Genomic DNA, 21,439 nt, shown 5'->3' on the forward strand with positions numbered 1-21,439 from the left:
AATCTGTAGACTCTGGAGACCTTTTGTAAGTGGATGCCACATTATTTTGGAGAGGCTGCCTTTCTCAGTTGATCTCATATGCTGCTTCCTGAGGACCTAGTTTTGATCCATTACAACTCTGCTTATAACACACTGCTTCTCTTTGAGGACACAGTCAGAGTTAACTGTCACATAAATTTTCTTCCAGCAATACGGAGTTTATGGCATAGAGACTGGCTGGTTCTCCTCAAGCCTGATGAGAAGCACTCTCATATAATTGCTCTTGCCTTGCCCTCACAAACTAAGCCTTCATCAGGGGCAGTAACAACCACTAGTTTAGTCTTGAAGGAGGAGCGTACACAAGCCTAATTTCACTTGCTATTCCTTCAGCCTCCGTGGCTTTCCTTTTTGCTTTCTGAACCTCATACTGAAAAAAAGGAGTGTAGGTTGATATAGAGTAAAAGTGACCAGCATTGTGATCAATGACCATTCAACCATGAGCAAAAACAAACAGGTGAGTCCTGATAGTGCTTCAGCCTTTGGGCTGCTGTCACAGCCTTTGAACTTCTGCGAACGCCCTAGAGTTATGGGCAGAAGTATTTTAATGGTCAAGTCCTTGCAGAACTCTCCCATAAAGTTCCATTCATGTGGCCATGAGAAAGCAAAAGTAATACTGGTTCAATTAACTTGATAGACAACAAAAAATAGTCATTGTTTTCTTTTTCATCAAAACAAGACATTCGTGGCTGACTCATCCCCCACTCAGGCTGTGGGATGAAAAAAATTTGCTTGCCCACACTCTATTGCAATGCTACAACTGCTAAACTATTGAAAAAAATTAAAATAAAGAAAATTAATTATATCAAGATTTTTTTCATATGGAAGAATTCATATTGATCTCACTTCTGGTGCCTGAGACATACAGGGATACAATGTCTATCATTAAGGATCAACATGAACAGAACATCATGAACAGGCTGTGCTTGAGATGGCACTGTTCACATTTAACTTTTGAATTTCATATTGCAGGGAGATTCAGGTGGCCCTCTGACAGCTGAAGATGGTAACAAGTGGTTTTTGGTTGGTGTAACATCATTTGGCCGTGAGTGTGCACTTCCCAAACGACCAGGAGTGTATGTTCGAGTCACCATGTTTGTGGACTGGATCAAAAAATTCATCTATTAGCCTGATACTTTTTAATGATAGAAATAGAACTTAAAGGCTCAGAGTAAGTCATTGTAAAATGATGTAAACCAGACTGCCATTTCTATCTCATAGTTGGAGTAACTGAATATTTAAATTTAGAGGAGAAAAATATTAATGATTGGGAACTCTATTACCAATTTAAAACAGTATTTCAAAACAGATGCTGTGGTTTTGTTAATAGACAGTTTTATCGTTTTACTTTTTATTTTATGAGAGATCATAAGGAAACAGTTTCTCTGAACACCAGTGCATTAAATGCACAGCAGAGGGCTTTACAAAGCATAATCAGTAAAAAAAAAAAAAAGTTTGCAAACTACAAATGCTTTATTGAAAAATGGTCTAAATTATTAATTTTAGGCCTAACATTAGCTGTTTTTACAGTGTATTTTTCAACATGTGTTTTCATTTAAATGCATAATCAACTCTTCTCAGTAATCCCACCTCATATCAAAATGAAGGTATATATTATCTGCCTAAACCAGGCTCATGGGGGTTGTTCTGCCTTTATTACAAAAAGCTCTGGAATGAGGTTTATGGATTGTGCATAAAGGTTGATCACGTATCATGCTACTTTCTAATGAATAAATTGAATGTAAGCCAAAAATTCTCTCTTGTGTAATTTGCTTGGAATTAATAGAATTAAATAAAGATTGAATATAGCTTTTTAGTTTTCCTTTTAGGCAAGTGTTTTGGCAATTATTCGAGCAATTACAGACATGCGCTTGTGTATACCCAATACTGCATACAATACTGCAACTTCCTCTCATAAAAAATAATGTTTTTTAAAAACATCTAATAGTAATGATTATCAGCTATTCCTGGTGAATAAAAAGTAATAGGGTTCCTTTGATATATTGCATGTTTTTTCTGTACTGGCGACTTTTAATGTTGGTTTTGTGTTTTGTATGAAAACTATCATGGTAGCCCACTACAGCGTTGTAAAGGGAAAAGAATGGGCGGGGGGGAAGGAAGTTTTTTTCACTTTCTTGGGCTCTTTTCTAAATAAGTTTTTATTAAAATATAATTAACTCCTTGTTGAAATGCCTTAAATTCAATGGTGTCTTGATGTTAGTGTAATATGAAACATTTCCTTTATTTCTGCTTTCAGCCTAGCATAGGAATTTAATATATTTTCAGTTTCAAAGAACTGCACCAAAATATAAAATGCATCCTAACTTACTATGTATGTCTATCTACACATATACACATAAATGTATGATTTTGTAAGGAGCTCCTACACTTGGTGCTTACGATACTGAATGGAGATAGGAAGTGCTCAAAATAGAAGGTTAGCTTACAAACACAGGCTGGCAGTCACTGATAAAAAATATCAAGTTTCAAACTGTTTTTATGTCTTCATAAGCATTAGAGGACTAGGTCCAGATCTAAATATTTAGCTTTATCAATACATCTGTGAGCACGAGGAACACAGACAGATGTAATTAAGCCAGAGAGAAGATAAAAGGTGTTTTAGACATCTACTTCCATATAAACCACACAGTTTTTAACATTAAAATGTTAAAGTTGCAAATCCTATCTTTTGTAATGGACTACTGTTTCTCCTGTTACTCTCTTTCACTTGAAAACAGCCACCAAAAATAAAGTTCATTCTGCTATCAGTATAAATTGATTCGGAAGAAGCAATTATATTAAAATGCTTAATTAAAATGTGACATGATTTCTGCATTATTTACCATACATCATTATTGTAAATGGTGTTTCAGTCTGTTAATGCAATACAAGACCAAACTCAAAGCAGATCCAGTTACTAGAAAATGTGCTTCCCAGAAATACAGTAATATACATCTACTTATGTGCACCTTTTTGCTTCCCAAAATGCAAACCACAGATGTATTTTAAGGTACACATTAATAAAACATCCCCTCAGACTAAAATATTTCCTATTATAAACTCTGGTATAGAAACATATGCAATAGAGACTAGCATAATTAAAAATAAACATTTTATTTCAAATAATTCATGTTTAGATAAAACTAACATAACCTTAGTCGACCACATTCGAGCCTTCATTCGGCACCCATTTCATTTGCCTGCATATTTACCTGTAGAGAAATCAGTCATCACTATGTTAAAACCTGTAGGCAGAATGGATTATTTTCAGGTGAGTCACAGGTCCAAGATGCTTTGACAGAGGTGGTGAAAGCTTGATGCTGACTTACACTTGCTTGCACCCAAAAAAGTTTAAAACATTAAAGGAAACAAGAGTTTCCTCTCTCAGATGTTTCTTGCTTGCAAAAAGCCAAGATCGCTGTGGGAAAAAAGAAAAATTATATACCCTGGAGAAAATAGGGGTGGTGGGAATATAATGTTTCTAAAATGCCAAATTGAAGCCATCCCATCCGAGGACTAGATAAGGTTTACTGTTCATTTTCTTGCCTCACCTACTGCTTCCATTTGGAAGAGAGAGAGGCAGTGAGCAGAAGGGAAAGTGGCCACTGCGAGGCAACAACATAGCTATACATAAAAGCCAACAAGCTTATTCAAAATGGCTCTAGTTGGTGAAATCTGTCACCTGAAACTAAAAATCATTTTCCTTTCTCCATTCTGTAGAGTTTAATGTGAATATGAAGGACAGAGAGCGCTTGGGGGGGTTTGTTGGGTTGTTTTTGTTTTCGTTTTTAAATAGCAATTCTCTCTGCAAGTGTGAAACACACCTATCTTTTCCCCTTTCCTCTTTTACCCTTATTCTTATCCCCCTTTTGTGTGCAGAAATAAGGGAAATAAAGATGAAATAATTTGTATGTATTGCATGGAATAGAATCACCTACTTAAAGGTGAAAGTCATAAGACTAAGTTTGACCCGTGCACAGTTTGCAGTCTTCTACATAGGATTCTTAAGGTTGTTTAGATTTCACTTGGCATCTAGGAACAACATCCTAAGCAAGGGAAATATAGGGAAGGAAACTATTTCCTTCCCCTAAGCAGGTGATATAATATGGAAATATTCTGTCCCAATAATCAGTATTTCTTGCTTATATGTCAAATCTGAGTTCATTATAATAAAAGGAAGTAAAAACATGGCATAACAGCAAATTTAAGGTGCTTCCAAAGGTGCATCAGTAATAGCATTGCATAATTGGTATTAGCGGTATTGAACTTTGTTTGTTTTTTCTTTCCTTTACTCAGAAAAATTGATATACATTTATCTCTGAAGTTAAAAGCTGTGGTCAACATCAGCTAGCACAGTCTAGACAACCCAAAGAGTAATATGCTTTTGCTTCTGTCCAGTTCTCCCCCACTTTTACCCAGAGGTAGTTTTGCATTTGTGTTAATGGAAAGCCAATGTGAATTCCTGGTCCTGAACTCTTGCTGCAACTGCAGCAAAATCCCTTAACTATCTATCTGCTACAACACCAGACTGTCATCAACAGATCAGCCAGAGTGCTCTTGCTACCACCTCAAGATCTACTCCTAATGACTGGTAAAACCGTTCGTACAGAACAGAAAGCTCTTAAAGACCCAAAAAGAATGGACATTAATGATGTTATTAATAACTCTAAAACATGACTTTAAATGCATCAAGCTTACCTCTAAATCAATTAACATAATTAATACTTTTCTAGCTAATAGTATGAGTAATGTTGGGATCAATCTATTAGTTCCACTTCCAAGAAAAGCCATTTGTCTTCTGTTTGATTCAACTTTACATTATTCCTAACAAACCATTAGCTATATTTAAATGATCTTTAATGTTTCTTTTACACAGATTTACTGAAACAAGTAATTTTAATCTTAAACTCTTGCCCATTGTGATATTATTTTTTTTCCTCAGAAAATGTAAAAAATATTTTACTTAACAGCTAATGGCTGCCTTCAAAGGACACCTCATTAATGAAGTATCACTTGACAAGTGATTTATGTTGACCTTGGACCAATACGTCAAAAAGTTATGGTCATTCCCTAGCAAAATGGATTCATTATATGACATCAAACGACTTTTATGAATCCTTGAATTTTGCCATGTCAGATCAATATCACAACATGGTGGCTATCTCTGTTAGTGACCATGTTAATATGTAATAAAATAATTAGTGTGTCTGAGGATCAAAAACTGTGTTAAGTGTGCAAAGGAATACTAAACAAATCTTTTGTATCAAACATTTATGCAAAGATAAATAATTGTTACACTGTAAAATTGTCAGTTCCATTTACAGTACATCAAGTACATTACAATGCATGACAGACTAAAGAAAACAAAGAGGGCTTGTTTAACTACAATCTTAAAACTGATATACACTGTAGATATTTCCTCATAAAAACTTCAAATGCTCTGTTCATTTCATTGCTCACAACCAGCTAACTAGCATCTCTTAGCAAAATAAACACATACCCTTGTATTTAGCATGGCATATTTTGTTACTGAATTAATAATCAAACATTATATAAAAATGATCTGAACATTTGCCTCAAGGGGGAGCTTACAGTTCATTCTTGTAGATCTTTTGCATTTTCAAGCCATTCCAAGCTAATGTTCTTTGACGACTTTATAATACAGTCTGGCTGCAAAATGTTATTTTTGCTTTGCTTTCAGTCAGTAAATCATTATACCTCCATGCTACTGTCCTTCCTAGGCATCTTTGAAATCCATAGTGTGGACTGGTTTGGACCGGTTTTTGTTCTTCCTTTACTGAAAAATAAAAATAGAAACTATTTTCAGTGCATGTGTGCCTTTATAGTTTTGATTCAGGTTTGTGATCAGACCTGGGTATTTCATCCCTATTTGAAGGTCACCTTTGTTGCTTTTCATAGCATAGGTTCCCCACCCACAAAAGGGTCATGCTGCACCAAGCATAGCACCGCAGTGGTGGGTCAAAGTAAGCAAGTGTTATCAAAATTGCCAGACCACCCTGCTTAGCAGTACTCCTCTCAGTACTTGGCCCATTTGGGGGGTTTTGTTTATTTGTTGTTTTAGGGGTTTTTTTTCAGTTCACATCCATCCACACTTACTCATACAGAGTGGTCTTTTCAGAGGTGGATGTGGACACTGTTTGACCAGGGTGCTGGGACCTCCCTTGTCTGGAGGGACATATGGGGGACAGAAGCACACATGCCCCCAAGCTCATGTACAACGTGCTCAGGGTGCAGCCCACCCACCCCAAGGGGCTACCACAACCCTGCCCACGTGCATCCTGGAGCCGCACCCCTGTGACCATGGTACACTAACTGGTGTCAGTGTGTACTGGTACACCAGAAAGCCTCTTCCCTTCAGGGCTTGACCTAACTTCTAATGAAGTAATGGCACATGAATCAGACTCCTAGCAATGAATGACCAGTAGAAAGCTTCCTTTGGCCTAGTTTTCAATCAAAACTATCAACAGTAGTTTTTGTATTTGTTGGTTTGGTTTTGTTTTGTTTTGTTTAATAAGAAAGATAAAACTGGTTCCAAAAGTACTTGCTCTGCAACACTGCAAAAATGTCCACTCAAACCTTTACAGGGAGCCCTGAGGTACCCTGCAAGTTGATGTCAGTCTTTCCACATGGCATGCATCTCTGCTATGACTGCCACAACACTTCACCTTCCCTCACTAAGATGGTAGATGAGAGTGCACTGTAGGCTACTGAAAAGGCACTTCATGAGCCACTGCAGCTGCATTTCAATCAAAATGTTTTCGTTTCTGGCCAGAATATTTCACACTGTTTTTTTTCCAATTAAGTAAAAATCAAAGGAGAAGAAGTAGCCCTACATAATTCTTTAAGATGGAAACCTGAGAGTCAAGATCCCAACAGTCCTATCCATTCAGTTTTACTCCTTTCCTAATGTGTAAATGTGAGTGAGTTGATTTAAAATGTACTTTGAGGGAGCTGGATGGTACAGTAGTTTTTAGTCCCTCCAGACTTACCTCTAAAGTCCTACAAAGTAATGCATTATGTACCTGAGCCCATTGGTGTGATTGAAAAGACTCCCATTGGTTTCAGGGGACTTTAGATCAAGCCACAATGAAATAAACAAAGCAATTGCAATGATTCAATTGGTTTCAGCACTTCTTTTTTTAAGAAATTGATTCAATACTTTCAGATGAATAAAGCAAAATCAGGCACGTTTTGTAACATAATGATGAAATGTTTTGAATGGAGAGTCCTTGCCACACAGCAGGAACAATTTCTAAATACCTTGGATCAGAACTTCAGCTGTATAAAATGAGCTTATCTTCAGTGAACCCACACTGATTTTCAACAGCTATACATCTGGTTCAGGAAATAGTTTTTAGTAAGACAGGTAAGGAAGATGCAACAAATAGCTTGCCTATATCACTGGTTTGACCATCAAATGCAATCATAGAAACTGAGAAATATACCAGGTTGGAATTTAAACTTTCTGCAAGGCATTCAGATGATAATGGAGATGGGTCTTTGAAGCAGTATCTCCTTGCTTCCCTGGAAGAAATGAAAGGGAGAGCATCTAAGCATGAATGAGCTGATCATTTCTACTAGCTACAGGGAAGATGTATTGCTTTGCCTTATTACTACCCTTTAATAGCCCAACGCCAGGCAAAATTAGTCATGACCTTTCAAGCTAGGCATGTCCTGGTTGGCCATGGACTGTGGCTTTCAGAGGAAAGGTCACCATGTTGTGGAAGCCTAAAAAAGAATGAGAAGTCAGGTTCATTTGGAAAGTTGGGGATCCCTCCTTCCCCAGCAGGACAGAATCCCTTTCCTAAAAGGAAGTGTCCAGATGATCAGTTCAAGTGGTTGTCTCATTTTATATTTGCTTTTTACCCAAGGACTACCTATTTGTTATGAATCAAATTGATTCGCAACGTAGGTCATACATGGAAATATAACTGAAAATAGACAGGGAAACGTTTTTTAAAAACAAAGTTATGTTTTGACAGATAAAAAATAAAATACTTCATTTTTTGTGATAGCAGAATATTCTTTTTTGACTTAAATGAATTTTTAAGAATATGTTTTATTTTCTTTAATTAAAAGCTTTGGTGCAACTCAAAATGAACATTATTAAAAAAACCCGTAAATAAATCCATTTTCTCCTTGATTTTTGTATCACTTAATCTATCAAACTAATCACCTAACAGAAAAACTACAATCTTCCATGCTAAATTTCCAATATCTGTGTCATGCAATTTTTAAATCTTGCAAGTTCAGATGAATTACTTCTGGCCTAACTGCTATAGCATCAAAGGTCTGTCAAAGCCCACTGAAGTCAACACTACAGTTTGTATTGATTTCAGTGGGCCACGAATCTCTCCTTTTTTTCCCAGGAGTATCTGAGAGCTGAATCTTATCTGGGGAGAGAAAGAGCTGCCAGAAAAAGCATGAACACGTGTCATACTTACCAAGAAATCCAGGTCCATTGTAATAAGGGTTCCAGAGTCAGATTACTTACATAATTGCTATTGTTATACACATGATTCCTTTATTGCTCTCTTTGCTTTGAGTTTCCAACTTTCTACAACCCCAGCACTGTTGTATCCAAAGGTTTGGATACAACCTTTCACAACAATGAATTTGCCTGCCATAAAGCAGGTTGGAAAGTGCATATTTTCCTTTTCTTTATGGGAAAGTGCATAACAAAGACACAATCCAGTTTATGATGGAGACCTCATAATATCTTTTCTTTATGTTCACCTGTTTCAATGTGGCTCATCACTAGGGAGTGCTGTGAACATGAGTGTACACTCAATCATACAGATATAAGCAGACTTGACATTTGGAGTGTTTTCTCACTTGAAATAAGGTATTTCAGCTATTTGCAGAAAATGCTAAATAAAAACCACAAAGGAAAAATAAAGACTAAAAATAAGGAGGATTTTTTTTTGCCTAATTTTCTAAAACAGTAACGTCATAGTCCTTACTATTATTCCTGCTCTTCAAGAGGGATAACAGCTTGTGAATCTGTTTATTGCTCTTGTTATTTTACCAAAAGAGTGTTTATCCATAAAACATATTTCAGTCTAAACGTTTCTGGATTACATTAACTTGAGAACACTTTCTGAAAAAACCTGCAGAATGAAAGTTATTCTTGAAAGTTTCAGAAAGATTAGTTCAGAAAAAAATTATATACGTTGTCATATCTTAGTCCAAAGAATTTTAAAACATGGATCAAAACACATCCCATTTCATAGGCTGAAGTGTTTCCTATTTGCATAATAATGCATCTGTTTGATACTAATCTATAAACACATTTCCATTTACTTTATGCGTTTTCTTTGACAGAAACATCATGTGCAAAGGAGTTGCACTGGCATGTGGTTCAAAACATGGTTTTGCTTTTTGTTTTCAATTTGTCTGCTCCAGTGGCCCATGTGTTGCTCATATGGGATGTGCACTGAAACAGCATAAAACAGCTGCTGGTCCCTTAGGTTTATCCTTGGAAAAAACTGCACTTTTGGTCAGAAACTGAGGTGAGTCCTTGAGTTTGCCCTGTATTGGTGAGGACCCCACTATTATTCCCCAAAGCCCAGATGCTGTATAGGCAGTAATCATGATGGAAGAGGTAAAGTAAAAGCGCTGGCAGTAGCTCAGCATGTCAAATTGTCAGTAAAAATATCTTTTTCAGAAACAAGTGAAGTCCTAATGGCAACATACTTTGAGAGACCTGGAACTATTTCAGTGTATTGTGGAAAAGCCTGATGGTGAACATTCAGCTGTAAACTACTCGGATTTTAATAGAAGAAAAGATGCTTATTTGCATATTTGGGTACAGATGTAAGCAGTCTTTCAGTATGAATAGCTTGCCAATGTAAACATGAATTCTGCATTATAAGACCATTTTGGATTAGTATATTTTACCTTTTATGAAGCATCTGGAAACAGCAAGTCCCAAAAGCCACCAGTATCAACAGCAGTAGTGGTATAGTGGGTATAACAACGTAAATTAGATTTGGAATTATACCTACAAGACAAAAAATTCTCATTAATGTCTCCATGATAAAATACTCTGAACTGCGTCAGTAAAAATCTGGAGCAAAATATCAGAAATACATTAAATTATACAAAATAACATTTATACATTTTTCCATATGAAAAGCTCCAAAAAGATGACTCAGTAGTATCAAGAATAAAACAGTACTTCTCCAATGTGCAAAATATATCTTAAGGACATAAATTCTGATATTTTCTATGTGGATCAATACAAGATTTCCAACTTGAAAATTCAGTAATTGAAAAATTGAAAATTCAATTACTTTTAATAATTTATAATTGAACATTTAATATATTATTTGTAATTATTTTCTAATCTTTATAATTATACTAATATAATCATTTATATTTCTTATCAATTTATTTATAATTGAAAATTCAAATATTTAAAGAAAGTGCATTTCACAGCTAATTATTTTTACAGTCCATACAACCAGTCTACTCAGTGGCCCTTACACATTGGATTCCCACCCATGCAGGTCCACAAGAGGAACAAACCCTGCTCTTGTCTCCGCATTCTCCTTAAAAGACAAACGTACACTGTCCTTGACCAATGGGGAGAGCGCTAAAGGTGCGCCCCCGCTGGTCCCTGGGCAAAAGGAGTGGGAAATGCTTCAAGCTGGCACTCTATTTTTTGCCTAGAATAGAGGATGGGGTCTACAAGTTCCAAAAAAGGATCTGACTGTTTTTCAGTAACTATATGCCCCTGTTTTAGAACAGTATACATTTAACGTACAAATTCTGGAGACTTCCTTACCCATTGTCCTCTTTTAAACATATTTTCATGAGCAAGAATAAATATGAGCGTTCAGTTTGGGTTTGCTTATGAATTTTAGAGAGTTTTTGCATTGTTTGTAAAAATAGTGTTATTGATTTAAAAATACAGTTCATCAGTATATCCATTCCTCTGGAGTTAAAAACAACAGGAACATCAGTTAGGAAAATGGCTCAAATCCAGCCAACAAGCATGGAAAGGGAGCACCAGTTTTTCATAATCCTATGCTGTAATCCTGTAAAAAGCTGAGCTGGTCCTCAGGGATGTTCAATTCCTTGAATTAAGGCCATGCTACAACTCTTCATGAACCACAGGACTCCATTCAGGACATAAATTGCAAAGGGAAGGAGCTGGGAGCATTACAGCAAGCTCCTAGACAGTAGGTATGCATTTTCAAAATATCAAGCACCATCTCTGCTAGAAATCTCAGCAAACCATCTAACTCCTCTTAGCACATGGTATTCCTTAAAACACAGGGTACTTGGGGGAGCTACAGTACAGTGCTTATTCTGCAGATAACTGAAAACTTCATGCCTTATCTGTTAGAAAAGATTCATTTGTGCCTTTTTTGTGAGCCCCAGGTATCAGATATAAAAGATAACGTATGCACCATATGTTTGTTACACAGGCTGGGAAAGAGGTGGGGAGGAGACAGAGAGAGGCAAGGTATGGGCTACCACAGCCTAGACAGAGACACTCCACAGCTGGGTGAACCCTGGTAAAACCTTCCGTCTCGACAGAGACTCACCAGGGTCAGAGACAATGGTGCAGATTTCAAGGACTGCTAAACTGTAGATTTGGATCAAAGTTTGGGGAGACATTGAAAAAAAAATTGTTTCCACAGTTACAAAGAGGACTGACTAAAACTTCTGAAATGTTATTCAAAAGTATATTTTTACACAGCACTTCCTGGGGAAACAGGCTGCTCCCCTGCCATTGACAAGAATGGAAATTGTTAAAGATTAATTTAACTGAGTCCTCTTAATATTTTTACCAGAGCACAATTGATATGAACACATTACCTGTTTCAGTAGCAATAATATGATACTGATCTTCTGGTTTGCTTGTGTCATAAGGGTTTCCTGCTGGCACTGTTGGAAAAATACCTGAAAAGGATATTTTAGGAAAACAGTGAGTACAAAATATGGCTGCTATGTTGTTAAATATATTAATAGTAATTACATCTTAATTTATATTGCAAAAATGAACACTCTCAGGATTGATTAGACTGCTGGATATAAACATGTAAACAAGATTTTACAGCAAAATAAGGATTACATCTGGAACAAGAATTATGAGCTGAGCTATTCTGAACAATAGCCATATATTTGTAGCTATTGCTCTCTAAAGGATTCATTTTTCTTATGTTCCAGTTCTAAACTATGGCTATTAAACTTAGATAATTTTGGAGGTTCTTGTAAGCTATCCTTATAATTATGTATTTACCATTGCAATTCAATTTAATGTTTTGAAATTTCTTACCGTAATCTGGCTCTGCTCTGTCTCCTAATTCTTTTTCTAAAACATAATCTGTTAAATCAATATTTGAAATCAATTATTGAAGAATTAAAAGTGTGTGTAATAAAACAGATGTTGTCATTATTTTGCATGCAGTATCACAGAAATGGATACACTCTCCAAAACAATAATTGCTTAATTCTTCAGCTTTTAATCTTTTTACCAAAAACTATCTGCAAACTAGTGTCAAATCACTTCTAGTTCATACTTTTTTGGTCCTTAGGAAAGGGTTATAGTTTAATCTAGTTCCAATTCTTGGTGGCATCTGAGAGGTTACTGGCTAAATCTCTGAATCCCTTAGTTTCTTGTGTAATAATAGAAGTTATTAACTTTTATTCAGCACAAGAATCCTAACTTATTCAAAGTTTCATTTGTGCAGATGATCCTAAAACAGTAAGAGAAGAAGTGTTCTTGATTAATACTTAAATCTTATTCACGTTTTCAAAATAATGCTTACAGAATGTTGGCTATGAAGCAAAACAAAGCAGCACAAGGTTACATGTCAGCTTCGTATAGTTTGGTTTTGCAACAGGAAGCCATAAAATACAAATCATGGGCAGTGGGTTCTAACACATCACATAAGAAAGTAAAATTACCAAAAGAGGAATGATAGTATGATATTTCCTAATCTAGTGGAAGATGTCCCTGCTGATGTCAGGGGGGTTGGAACTAGATGATCTTTAAGGTCCCTTCCAATCCTAACCATTCTATGATTCTATGATTCTGTATTCCTTGTAATGGATCAGAAACTGGAGAACCACTTTGTGGCTTTGAAGTGTATTGCAGAGGCTTGCAAGTTTACTTATGGCTATTGTTACAACTAAGAATTTACAAAGATTACAGAAATAATCACCTCATATTGAAAGGATGGGCATAGGAGTGGAATCTGCATGACTGTTTGAACACCATGCCTTTATCATAAAATCACATTAATATTATAGTGCTATTAGCCTGCAGTTCCAAGTGTGCTAGTGAACACAAAATGCTGGGAGAAGTAGAAGAAGCAATAAAGCCTACTAGAACACAGGCAATTATTTCATCTTAATCTGGTAAAATCTGGCTACATTCGGCCATATGTAAAGAAAGATATCAAAATACCCCAAAGAGTTGAGTTGCTGGCTTTAGACAGCAGAAGAGGAGATGAGTTTCTAATGTGATTGCATAATCAAACCTACAGGAGCTGGACAGGAACTAAATGTGGTTGCAATTACCAACCTATAATTAAATTTAAGATCACTGAATGATCAATATGATCTAAAGCCAGACTGCACATTGCAACAGTAAATGCTGTCAAGGGAGGTACCATAAAAAGGGTTTAGAAAAATGGAAGTGACTACCAGAAATGTAGTTGCTACTTGAGTAAGACTGCCTAATAAGCACTGCCCTGAATTTGCTGCTGATATAATTATATGCAACTTCATCACAGTCACCAACAACTTCTGCATCCTGGCCTATGACTGGTATCATGCACCATATACTCAAAACACACAGGAAAGCTGTGAAACATATACTCATATAACAAAGTGAAATGCAATACACATGCGGCACTTTAATACTCTTGGTAAAATGGATGTATTTTGTATTGCAAATGGCTAATGTTGAAGCTATTAACAGTTATGGGAGGGCAGGAAGGAGGTAATCTGTAAGTCTTCCAAGGTTTTAGATAGCAAAAGTCATTTTCTTACAAACACTGTGGTATTTTTTTCAGGCAGTGAAAGAAATGTCATTTATGCATCTACTCTTCTTCTCCATACAATAGAAAAATACATTTGTGGAGAATAGCCTGTTTTCCTAAGGAGCACAATTCCAACAGCTTGAAAAGTAGGTACAATTCAGCAATACTGTATTTAGCTGCATAACAATGTCAGTGCTAATAATAGTTTATGTATATACTGTTTGCCTTATTATATGCCTCATTATACACCAGTAATCTATTGCTACATAGTGAAAGAAATACAAATTCATTTTCATTGTTACTATTATTAATTTGTTTTCTGCCATTCCAAAATACTTGTCATTTTTTTAGATAGTGAAATGTAGAGGGAAAAAAAAAAAAAAATCATATCACAACTAGAATAGTAAGTAGTTTGCTATTACAGAATAGTTATTTTACTTAAGTCTGTTTTTAAAGATATGAAATATACTTGAAGCTGAGCCCTCTTAATCAAACCTGCATTTTCTGACATAAAAATGTTGTTATTTTAACAATGAACATTTTTATTGTGTTCTCTTATTTCAAAATAATTGTTATCAGTTGTAAACGTAATAAAATTGTATGTGTCAGTTCCTTGAACGGCCTGTGTCCAAGATAATCACTGATCACCATAAGACACTGATAATCACTAATAATTTTAGAAGCAGGAACAGATTTTGGGGGTGCGGATAAAATGTGTGGATTTATCAAGCCTTCCAAGTATTCAATATTTGCTTGCAATATTAATTGCCATTAATATCTTAATTACGATATTAGACAGTGAGAAAGCTATCTATCCACCAAAACTGGAGCAAGAAGGTAGCCTGGACCACTACAGAGAAATGGATCTCTACAAAGACTGTGATTATTGCTAGATCATGAGCATAGAGAAAGCAGGTAGGAAACTGCAGAATTAGGTAGGTTAAATAGCTGCTAAGAGTAGGATTTCATATGCATTCAGACTTTCAGCTTAGTTTTTGAAAAGCAGACATACCATAAATCCTTTGAAAATATTTGCACAATCCTGCTTGAAAACACATTTTCATTTACTGTAAGCACCACCACAAGCAGGAACTGTTACAGGCTCAACTTGAAAGTTTACTTTTCAGGTCCTTTTTCTGTTTGCAGAAAAGTTCTAGTTTATAGTTCATGTTTTCTCTACTGACATATACAGAACCTATGTCATATCTGGAAGTGCATCCAAATTGCCTAAGATCTGGCTTTTTCTGTCACCATCTGAACTAGTATGCATCTGCTTTTCTTATCTATAAATCTACATGTACGAATGCAGAATTTTCTTCCTGCTGTTGTGGACTTTTATTTTTTCTTTAAGTCAAAACTTTTAGAAACGGTCATTACACGTAAGTTGGTATAAAATGTCAGAGGTCTGAAACTGCAAGAACATTGTAATTTTTTTTTTTTTTTAACAGTAAGATCAAGAGATGTCTTGGTCATCCCACTTGACAATGAGCAAGGGAAGTAGTAAATGTCCACTTAAAACTCTATGGAGAATAAAATAACTAGTCAATGAGTTAAATCAAAGTAAAATGAAAATGCATGACAGTGAAGCTAACTCTTACTGGATACAGATAAGTTTACTTAAATTACCACTAGATTTGATATATTACATCCCCTGTTAATGGCAGTTCAGCCACTCATACACCAAAGGAACCAGTACCACAGGCCATAAGTTATTTGCAGATTCCTTCACAAAGCAAAAGACAATTGTTCTTCTAAGAAAGTGTCCCACCTATAAAATATAACTTTAGTTTCACCTACCTGGGCCGTACTTGCAGATAAAATTGTGCTTCATGTTGCATCTATCATCATTCCATTGATAAAGGTATGGCCCTCCTAAACCAGGGTTTGCAGTTGGCTGATGATACATCACAACACAGGCTTCACTTCCACAGGAAGGCTCATCTGTATACCAGTTTCTAGTGGTACACATAAAGATAAACTTTCAAATTTTGAAGGTAAGGATGCCAAGGAAAGGAGTTTATCATTGAAAACATGTCAACCCCAATGGCCCCATCCTCTTCAAAGATATTTCCCACAACTCTTATGTGAAAGATCACATCACTGGCTCTTAAAAAAAATTCCGACCAAAGCACCTCTGCAGAAATATCACCTACTGCTCTACCTGTTTTCCTTCCTATCTGACTCTTACCTGTCCTGTTGTCCTGAGTCCTGTGAGCTGCTGCTACTCTGACCTTTTGCTTAATCAGGAAGTTAAAGGCTTTTCAAAACACAGGGTAGAAACAGAACAATTTACACCAAGTAACATGCATTAATTCAATTGATGGCTGGCTCCCTGATGCGAGGTGACCAGAGTCTTGCAGAATTTGACTGCCTGCTTTCAGACCACATCCTAAATCCTCTATGTGGGGCAGAAAATCTCCAACAGCCATACAGAGGCAAACTCATGAGATGAGATGTGGCTGAAGCCACACTTTGCCATCTTTTACAACTTCAAATTCAAAACCGTGGTTGCCAGCTCTCCTTTATTTGGAGAGGTTAAGGAGGAATGCCACTAACTTCATAGGGCAGCAAGTCTTTAAGCTTCTTTATAGAAAACCTGATGGGCATTTCACTTTTTTTTTTTTTTTTTTTTTTTATGAAATCATCTCACTAAGCAGTTTTACAGACTCACCTGAATGGTGAAATACTTCCATCAGACCACTTGTAGAGGTCAGGACAAGCACCTGAGGTGGCTAGTCCATCACCACTTCTCCACAACCCAATCCAGAAATCACCATCAGAAATCCCAGAGCCCGATTTAGTGAGGTTTTGCAACATGTTTTCTATTAGTTGCTGTTCAGCTTCGCTTTCCAGGCTCAGTAAAGCCCCACCATCAATTTCACAAGCTTGGCGGGCCTCCTGAAAGCCCACACGTCTAGACAAGTCCTGGAAATAAGCTAACTTGTAACAAGAATGCTTGAGGTCACCATAGCACACTTTTTGACCTGAAAAAAGAGAAATAAGAAAGTGTTTAGAGTATACTAATAATTATCACAACTGAAAAAAAAAATATATCGCACAGCATGCATACAGTGATGGAGAAAGATCATAGGGTTTTTTGTTGTGCCGTTCTATGAAAGGAGTCATGGTAATACAGTGACACTGCTGAAAACCTTAGCTTTAATTTAAATCTCAAATATCATACAGTTCATGGGAATCTATGGCTTTCTTCCCAAGGCCTGTGAAATTCTCCAAGACACTGAAAACTCCCACTAACTTCTCGAAGTTCTCTACTTTAATGACTGTACCATCAGGCCCCTCTGTTGAAGCCAGGATCTGTTTGGAGAGTATTTTCTTAACTATTTCATACTAATTGACCAACTTCACTTCTATTTGGTAATCAAAGCTGTCTGATCAAAAAAAAATTCTTAACTTTAGTGCCAAGAAGAAGCTAGCATTTTCTGCTACCTAACCTTGAGAGGGTGTATTCATAATGAAACTCATAGCTATTCTTTGCTATAATGTGTCTAAATATATCCTGTAAGGATATACAGGAGAAGCTCTGCTCGTGTACAGAAATCTGGCCTATGACTTTTTCAGTGCAAAAAGGAATCATAAGAAAAGGAGGAAGTAATAAACAAAAAGAGATACAAACCTGTCAGGAAAACATAATGGAGAAAAAGACAAGAAAAAAACCTCAGCCACGCTAATTGGTGGGCTATCAAGAAACCACTAGTGAGCAGAACTTTGCAGCTTCATAAGGATGCACATCCGGGGACTCAGGATGGGTTAGTGGGAGTATGAAATCTGATAAGGGACCATGCAGGGTTAGGGAATGGGGAGGGACAAAGGGGGAATGGGCAGAAAGGGATATAAAAGGGGCTGGGCACTTGCAAAACAGGAGGAACGTGTGTGGGTCTGGACATGTGCCTTCCCTAGTGACCTTCTATCTCTACCAGTCAACAAGGACGAGGGGACTTGTCTGTCTACATTTATGCTTTATGCGGATCCTGCACATGGGTGTTGTTGAAGGCAGGGCCTTCTCTGTGGCTATCTGTGTGGTGGCTGTGTCATTGTCCTGTCTGTGTGGCACTGGGATACCTGCTCAGCTTTCCCACTGGTTGAACCAGCAAAGGGGAAAGCAGCAGTCACATCCCTCAGCTCAGAGAGAGGCCCTGGGTACTGGGGTGGGCACCAGCAGCCAAGCAGGAGGGAGTCCTGAGACTGGAGGTCCTGGAGGAGATGGTCACACTCTTAACATCCCTTAACACAGCCAAAAGAAACTCCAGATGTTAGCAGATATCACAATACTATCCAGATCACATAAAGAAGCCCTGTGATGTTTCAGAAAGCACTGTATCTACTGCATTCACACCAGTGCTTCCCTTGCCTGTCAGAGTTATGTCTGTGGAAAGAATCAAAAAACAAATGATGAAATAATGTTTTTTTCCTTCCAGTTCTTTGGCTAAGACACATGCCTTTTCCCTAAAAAGGAAAAATAATTATCATCATCTTCAACTAGAGAGATTCTCTAGAATTTATTCAACACTTACAAGATGTAGAATGAACAAACTCGCTTATCAGCTGCAACTGAACTCCAGTATGTTTATTTGGGGACATGATATGGGTTCTAAATATATATACACACGCACACACACACATATGGAAATAAGCTAATCATCTCTTAGAAGATAAAGGGTTTTTTTCACTATGGAAATTTACCACTGGAGAAATATGAAAGTTTATTTTGCCAAGTAAGAATTACCAAAGGATACCATAGTAATAAGAATTACCAGGCATTATGTAGAGTGTTTAGAAATCAACATTTTCCATTTCACTGGAAAATTTTGCAAGCGCAGTATTTTATTGGACCATGTTATTTTTGCATTTGAAAATCTTGTATTTATTCCCACTCAAGCAAACCCAGATACACAACTCATGTAAATAACCCTTTGGCTTTACCTTTGAACAGGTTTTATCATGTTTTACTTTATTAAAAAAAAAAAAAAAAGTCAATGTGAAATTGTAACATTATCCTATAACTTCAGCTCTACATAATTTTTTTTTAAGGCAGTGTTTTTCTATGCACAAAAAATAAACATAGACGTGAACAAAGAAGCCTAAAAGATACAATAAAATTAACTCTTCTTGCTTTAGTGTTGCTTCATTTTCATATTTAATGACAGAGTAACACAACTCCCATAGCAGATTGCATACATCACAAGAGCTGACTGAAGACTTCACTGTATTTGCATAGAGCATAGTTTCAAGAATTTTCAAAGAATAAGCAGACTGTATCAAAGTTTCATGAACATAGGAATGTAAAAACAGAATCATCTCATGCTTTTAATCTAACTTTGAAAGTATCTCTTTGTTATTGCGAAAAATTGTTTAAATTATAGGGGCAGTAGGGATAAACTATGATTAATTTTCTAGTGTTTCCTATGATTCTTATAACCTTTCTCAAAAAAATGATCTCTGAAATTTTTTCTTTATGACACCCTGTTAAAGTTCACCTGGGAGAAAGATTGTCAGTAAGAGAAGTGTTTTTGCAGCCTCATTCTCATTCAGGCTTGGCAAACAGACTTCTGAAGAGCCACTTGTTTATCAGTAACTAATCTGACAAAATAATACGGAATAAGAATAAACTAATGTAAAGACAAGGTTGTGCCACAGATATCAGTGGAAAAAGCCAAGCTCTGAGATCAGGAAGAGACAACCGATTAGGACTTTCTCTGGTAATGTAGTGACAACACCGTGTATGTCCCAATTCCTTTCCTATTTCCTTTTGTTCATATAGGCTAAGCCTTGCTATCAATGAATGCAGTAAGAGCCATAGTTCTAGCTGGGCAATGACCCTGAAGAACCAAGGAGCAGGCCCTTAATTACAGATGCATATAAAATAATGGGTTTATTCATAAGATTTATCGGAACAAAAAGAAAAACTATCCCTATTATCAAAGTAACAAAATGATAACTCTAAATGCTCAAAAGTGGGAAGTACAAGAATGAAAGTTGCATGGAAATCACAGCCCATTCCCTCCATCTAGAATGTTGCAATTCAAATTTTGCGAACATGATCGCAACCTTCTTATTTTCCCTGGGAGCTCTGTCTCATTGACAGGATAAAGTGCATAGTGAAGGAGGAGATGTTCAACAATTTAATCCTCACCACCGGGTAAGTGACTATGGCTTATTGCCAGAGTACACATATGTACATAGCAGTGCAAACATCCAAAGGCTAGCACTGAATTATGTAGGACACTAATCACTTTACAAGGAAAAGGGACCACACTTCTCCATGTAACTAAAGATTGGATTTGAAGCATTAATTCAAGATGTATTTGCAGATTTATGGAGAGCCCCTTGTCCATTGTCTTGTTCTTTCTATTTTCCAAGCAATTTTTAGAAATAAACTCTTTTGTGATTATTTTTGTTCTGTGCACATCCTCCTCGACACCAAGTAGTAAGTCATGAGCAAATTCTGGTATCAATATCATTGTCACGATTTCAGTCATGTAGGAATGTTCAATCTGCTGAGATAGGTGGGCTGGCCACTACTGATCTAGGTTCCTGTGCTGCACTTCACTTTCATGGGAAAACAGATAGCTTTTCATCTGTAACACACACATCCACTCCCCTTCCCCATGTGTTTCTCAGGTGGCTGAAGTGCCCCCCTCACACTCTGTTCTCATGCACACACTCTGCTCTTATGTGATTGTCCCAAAACCTCAATCAGATGATCTCTCCAATAGGACAAATGGGTCCTTGCTAGCTAACTGACCAATCTTCTTCAGTGTATTTTTCTTCCAGTCAGCTCCTGCACAGAGACTCACATTGCCAAATGGCACGTGCTGTTTCTGAGCTGCTATAAGGCTCATGTCCGTAAGCCGTAAGTTGTGCTGTGTACTGCAGCAATGTGGAGGTTGCACCAGTGTCAAGGCTCAGCTCTATCACTCAACATCAGCTGAAGAAACTAGGTGGAACTGTATGGAGCTGGAAGGGGAAGAACAGGCACTTGTGATGCACAACAAAAGCAGAGCTGCTCCATAGGTGCCACTGCAGCCCTTAATATGTGCCCGCTTTGCAGAGTCAGGTCTCAGCTTGCCCCTGTTGTGCACTCTGAGCAGGAAGCCTTCTTGGAGTTATCACAGATGTGAAGGCCTAATCTGTACCCAAGGGTTTATCTGAAATAGTGAGTTAAAATCTTGAAACTTTGCATGAAGACTTTTTTTCTTCTGAATTATTTTTGAGGACATTATTGTTATTGCAGGTTTTTGTGCAGGGGTAAATAACTCTAAATTTAAGTATTATAAAGTGAAACGATTGAAAAATGAAAATTTGTGTACAACCCAACTCCTAAATTACTTCTCTTTCATTTGTTCGTCTACATGTGCGGCAAA

At 36.8% G+C, this 21,439-nt stretch overlaps 2 protein-coding genes across 2 annotated transcripts in view; one reads left to right on the plus strand and one right to left on the minus strand.

Moving 5' to 3' along the window:
* The window catches only part of LOC104528071 (enteropeptidase), a gene marked incomplete at its 5' end in the record, with an annotated part of 3,145 nt that extends 1,981 nt beyond the window's left edge, over nt 1–1,164 (plus strand). The window contains one exon of the mRNA XM_010171973.1: nt 1,009–1,164. Within this exon, the coding sequence (XP_010170275.1) occupies nt 1,009–1,164 (156 nt within the window). The remainder of the gene's footprint in view (nt 1–1,008) is intronic.
* A 4,132-nt stretch (nt 1,165–5,296) lies between these two features.
* Nucleotides 5,297–20,917, minus strand: CHODL (chondrolectin). Its single transcript, XM_010171974.1, has 7 exons — nt 20,821–20,917; nt 16,729–17,041; nt 15,855–16,012; nt 12,347–12,394; nt 11,887–11,970; nt 9,958–10,060; nt 5,297–5,833 (listed from the first exon to the last, which is right to left on the minus strand). Exons 1-7 carry the CDS (start codon nt 20,915–20,917, stop codon nt 5,749–5,751), a joined length of 888 nt encoding a protein of 295 aa, XP_010170276.1. The 3' UTR covers nt 5,297–5,748.
* Between the last annotated feature and the right edge of the window lie 522 nt (nt 20,918–21,439).

This window comes from Antrostomus carolinensis, unplaced genomic scaffold, assembly GCF_000700745.2.
Source record: "Antrostomus carolinensis isolate BGI_N321 unplaced genomic scaffold, ASM70074v2 scaffold55417, whole genome shotgun sequence".
Lineage (NCBI taxonomy): Eukaryota > Metazoa > Chordata > Aves > Caprimulgiformes > Caprimulgidae > Antrostomus > Antrostomus carolinensis.

Bases quoted from the DNA above. Each gene is read 5' to 3' on its own strand.
- CHODL (XM_010171974.1), bottom strand. From the start codon at position 20,917: ATGAGCCTTATAGCAGCTCAGAAACAGCACGTGCCATTTGGCAATGTG. The intron at 17,042-20,820 runs GTCAGTTAGCTA...CTCTTTTTTCAG, and splicing joins AAATACACTGAAGAAGATTG to GTCAAAAAGTGTGCTATGGT. The intron at 5,834-9,957 runs GTAAAATATACT...TTTATTTTTCAG, and splicing joins TTCCAGATGCTTCATAAAAG to TAAAGGAAGAACAAAAACCG.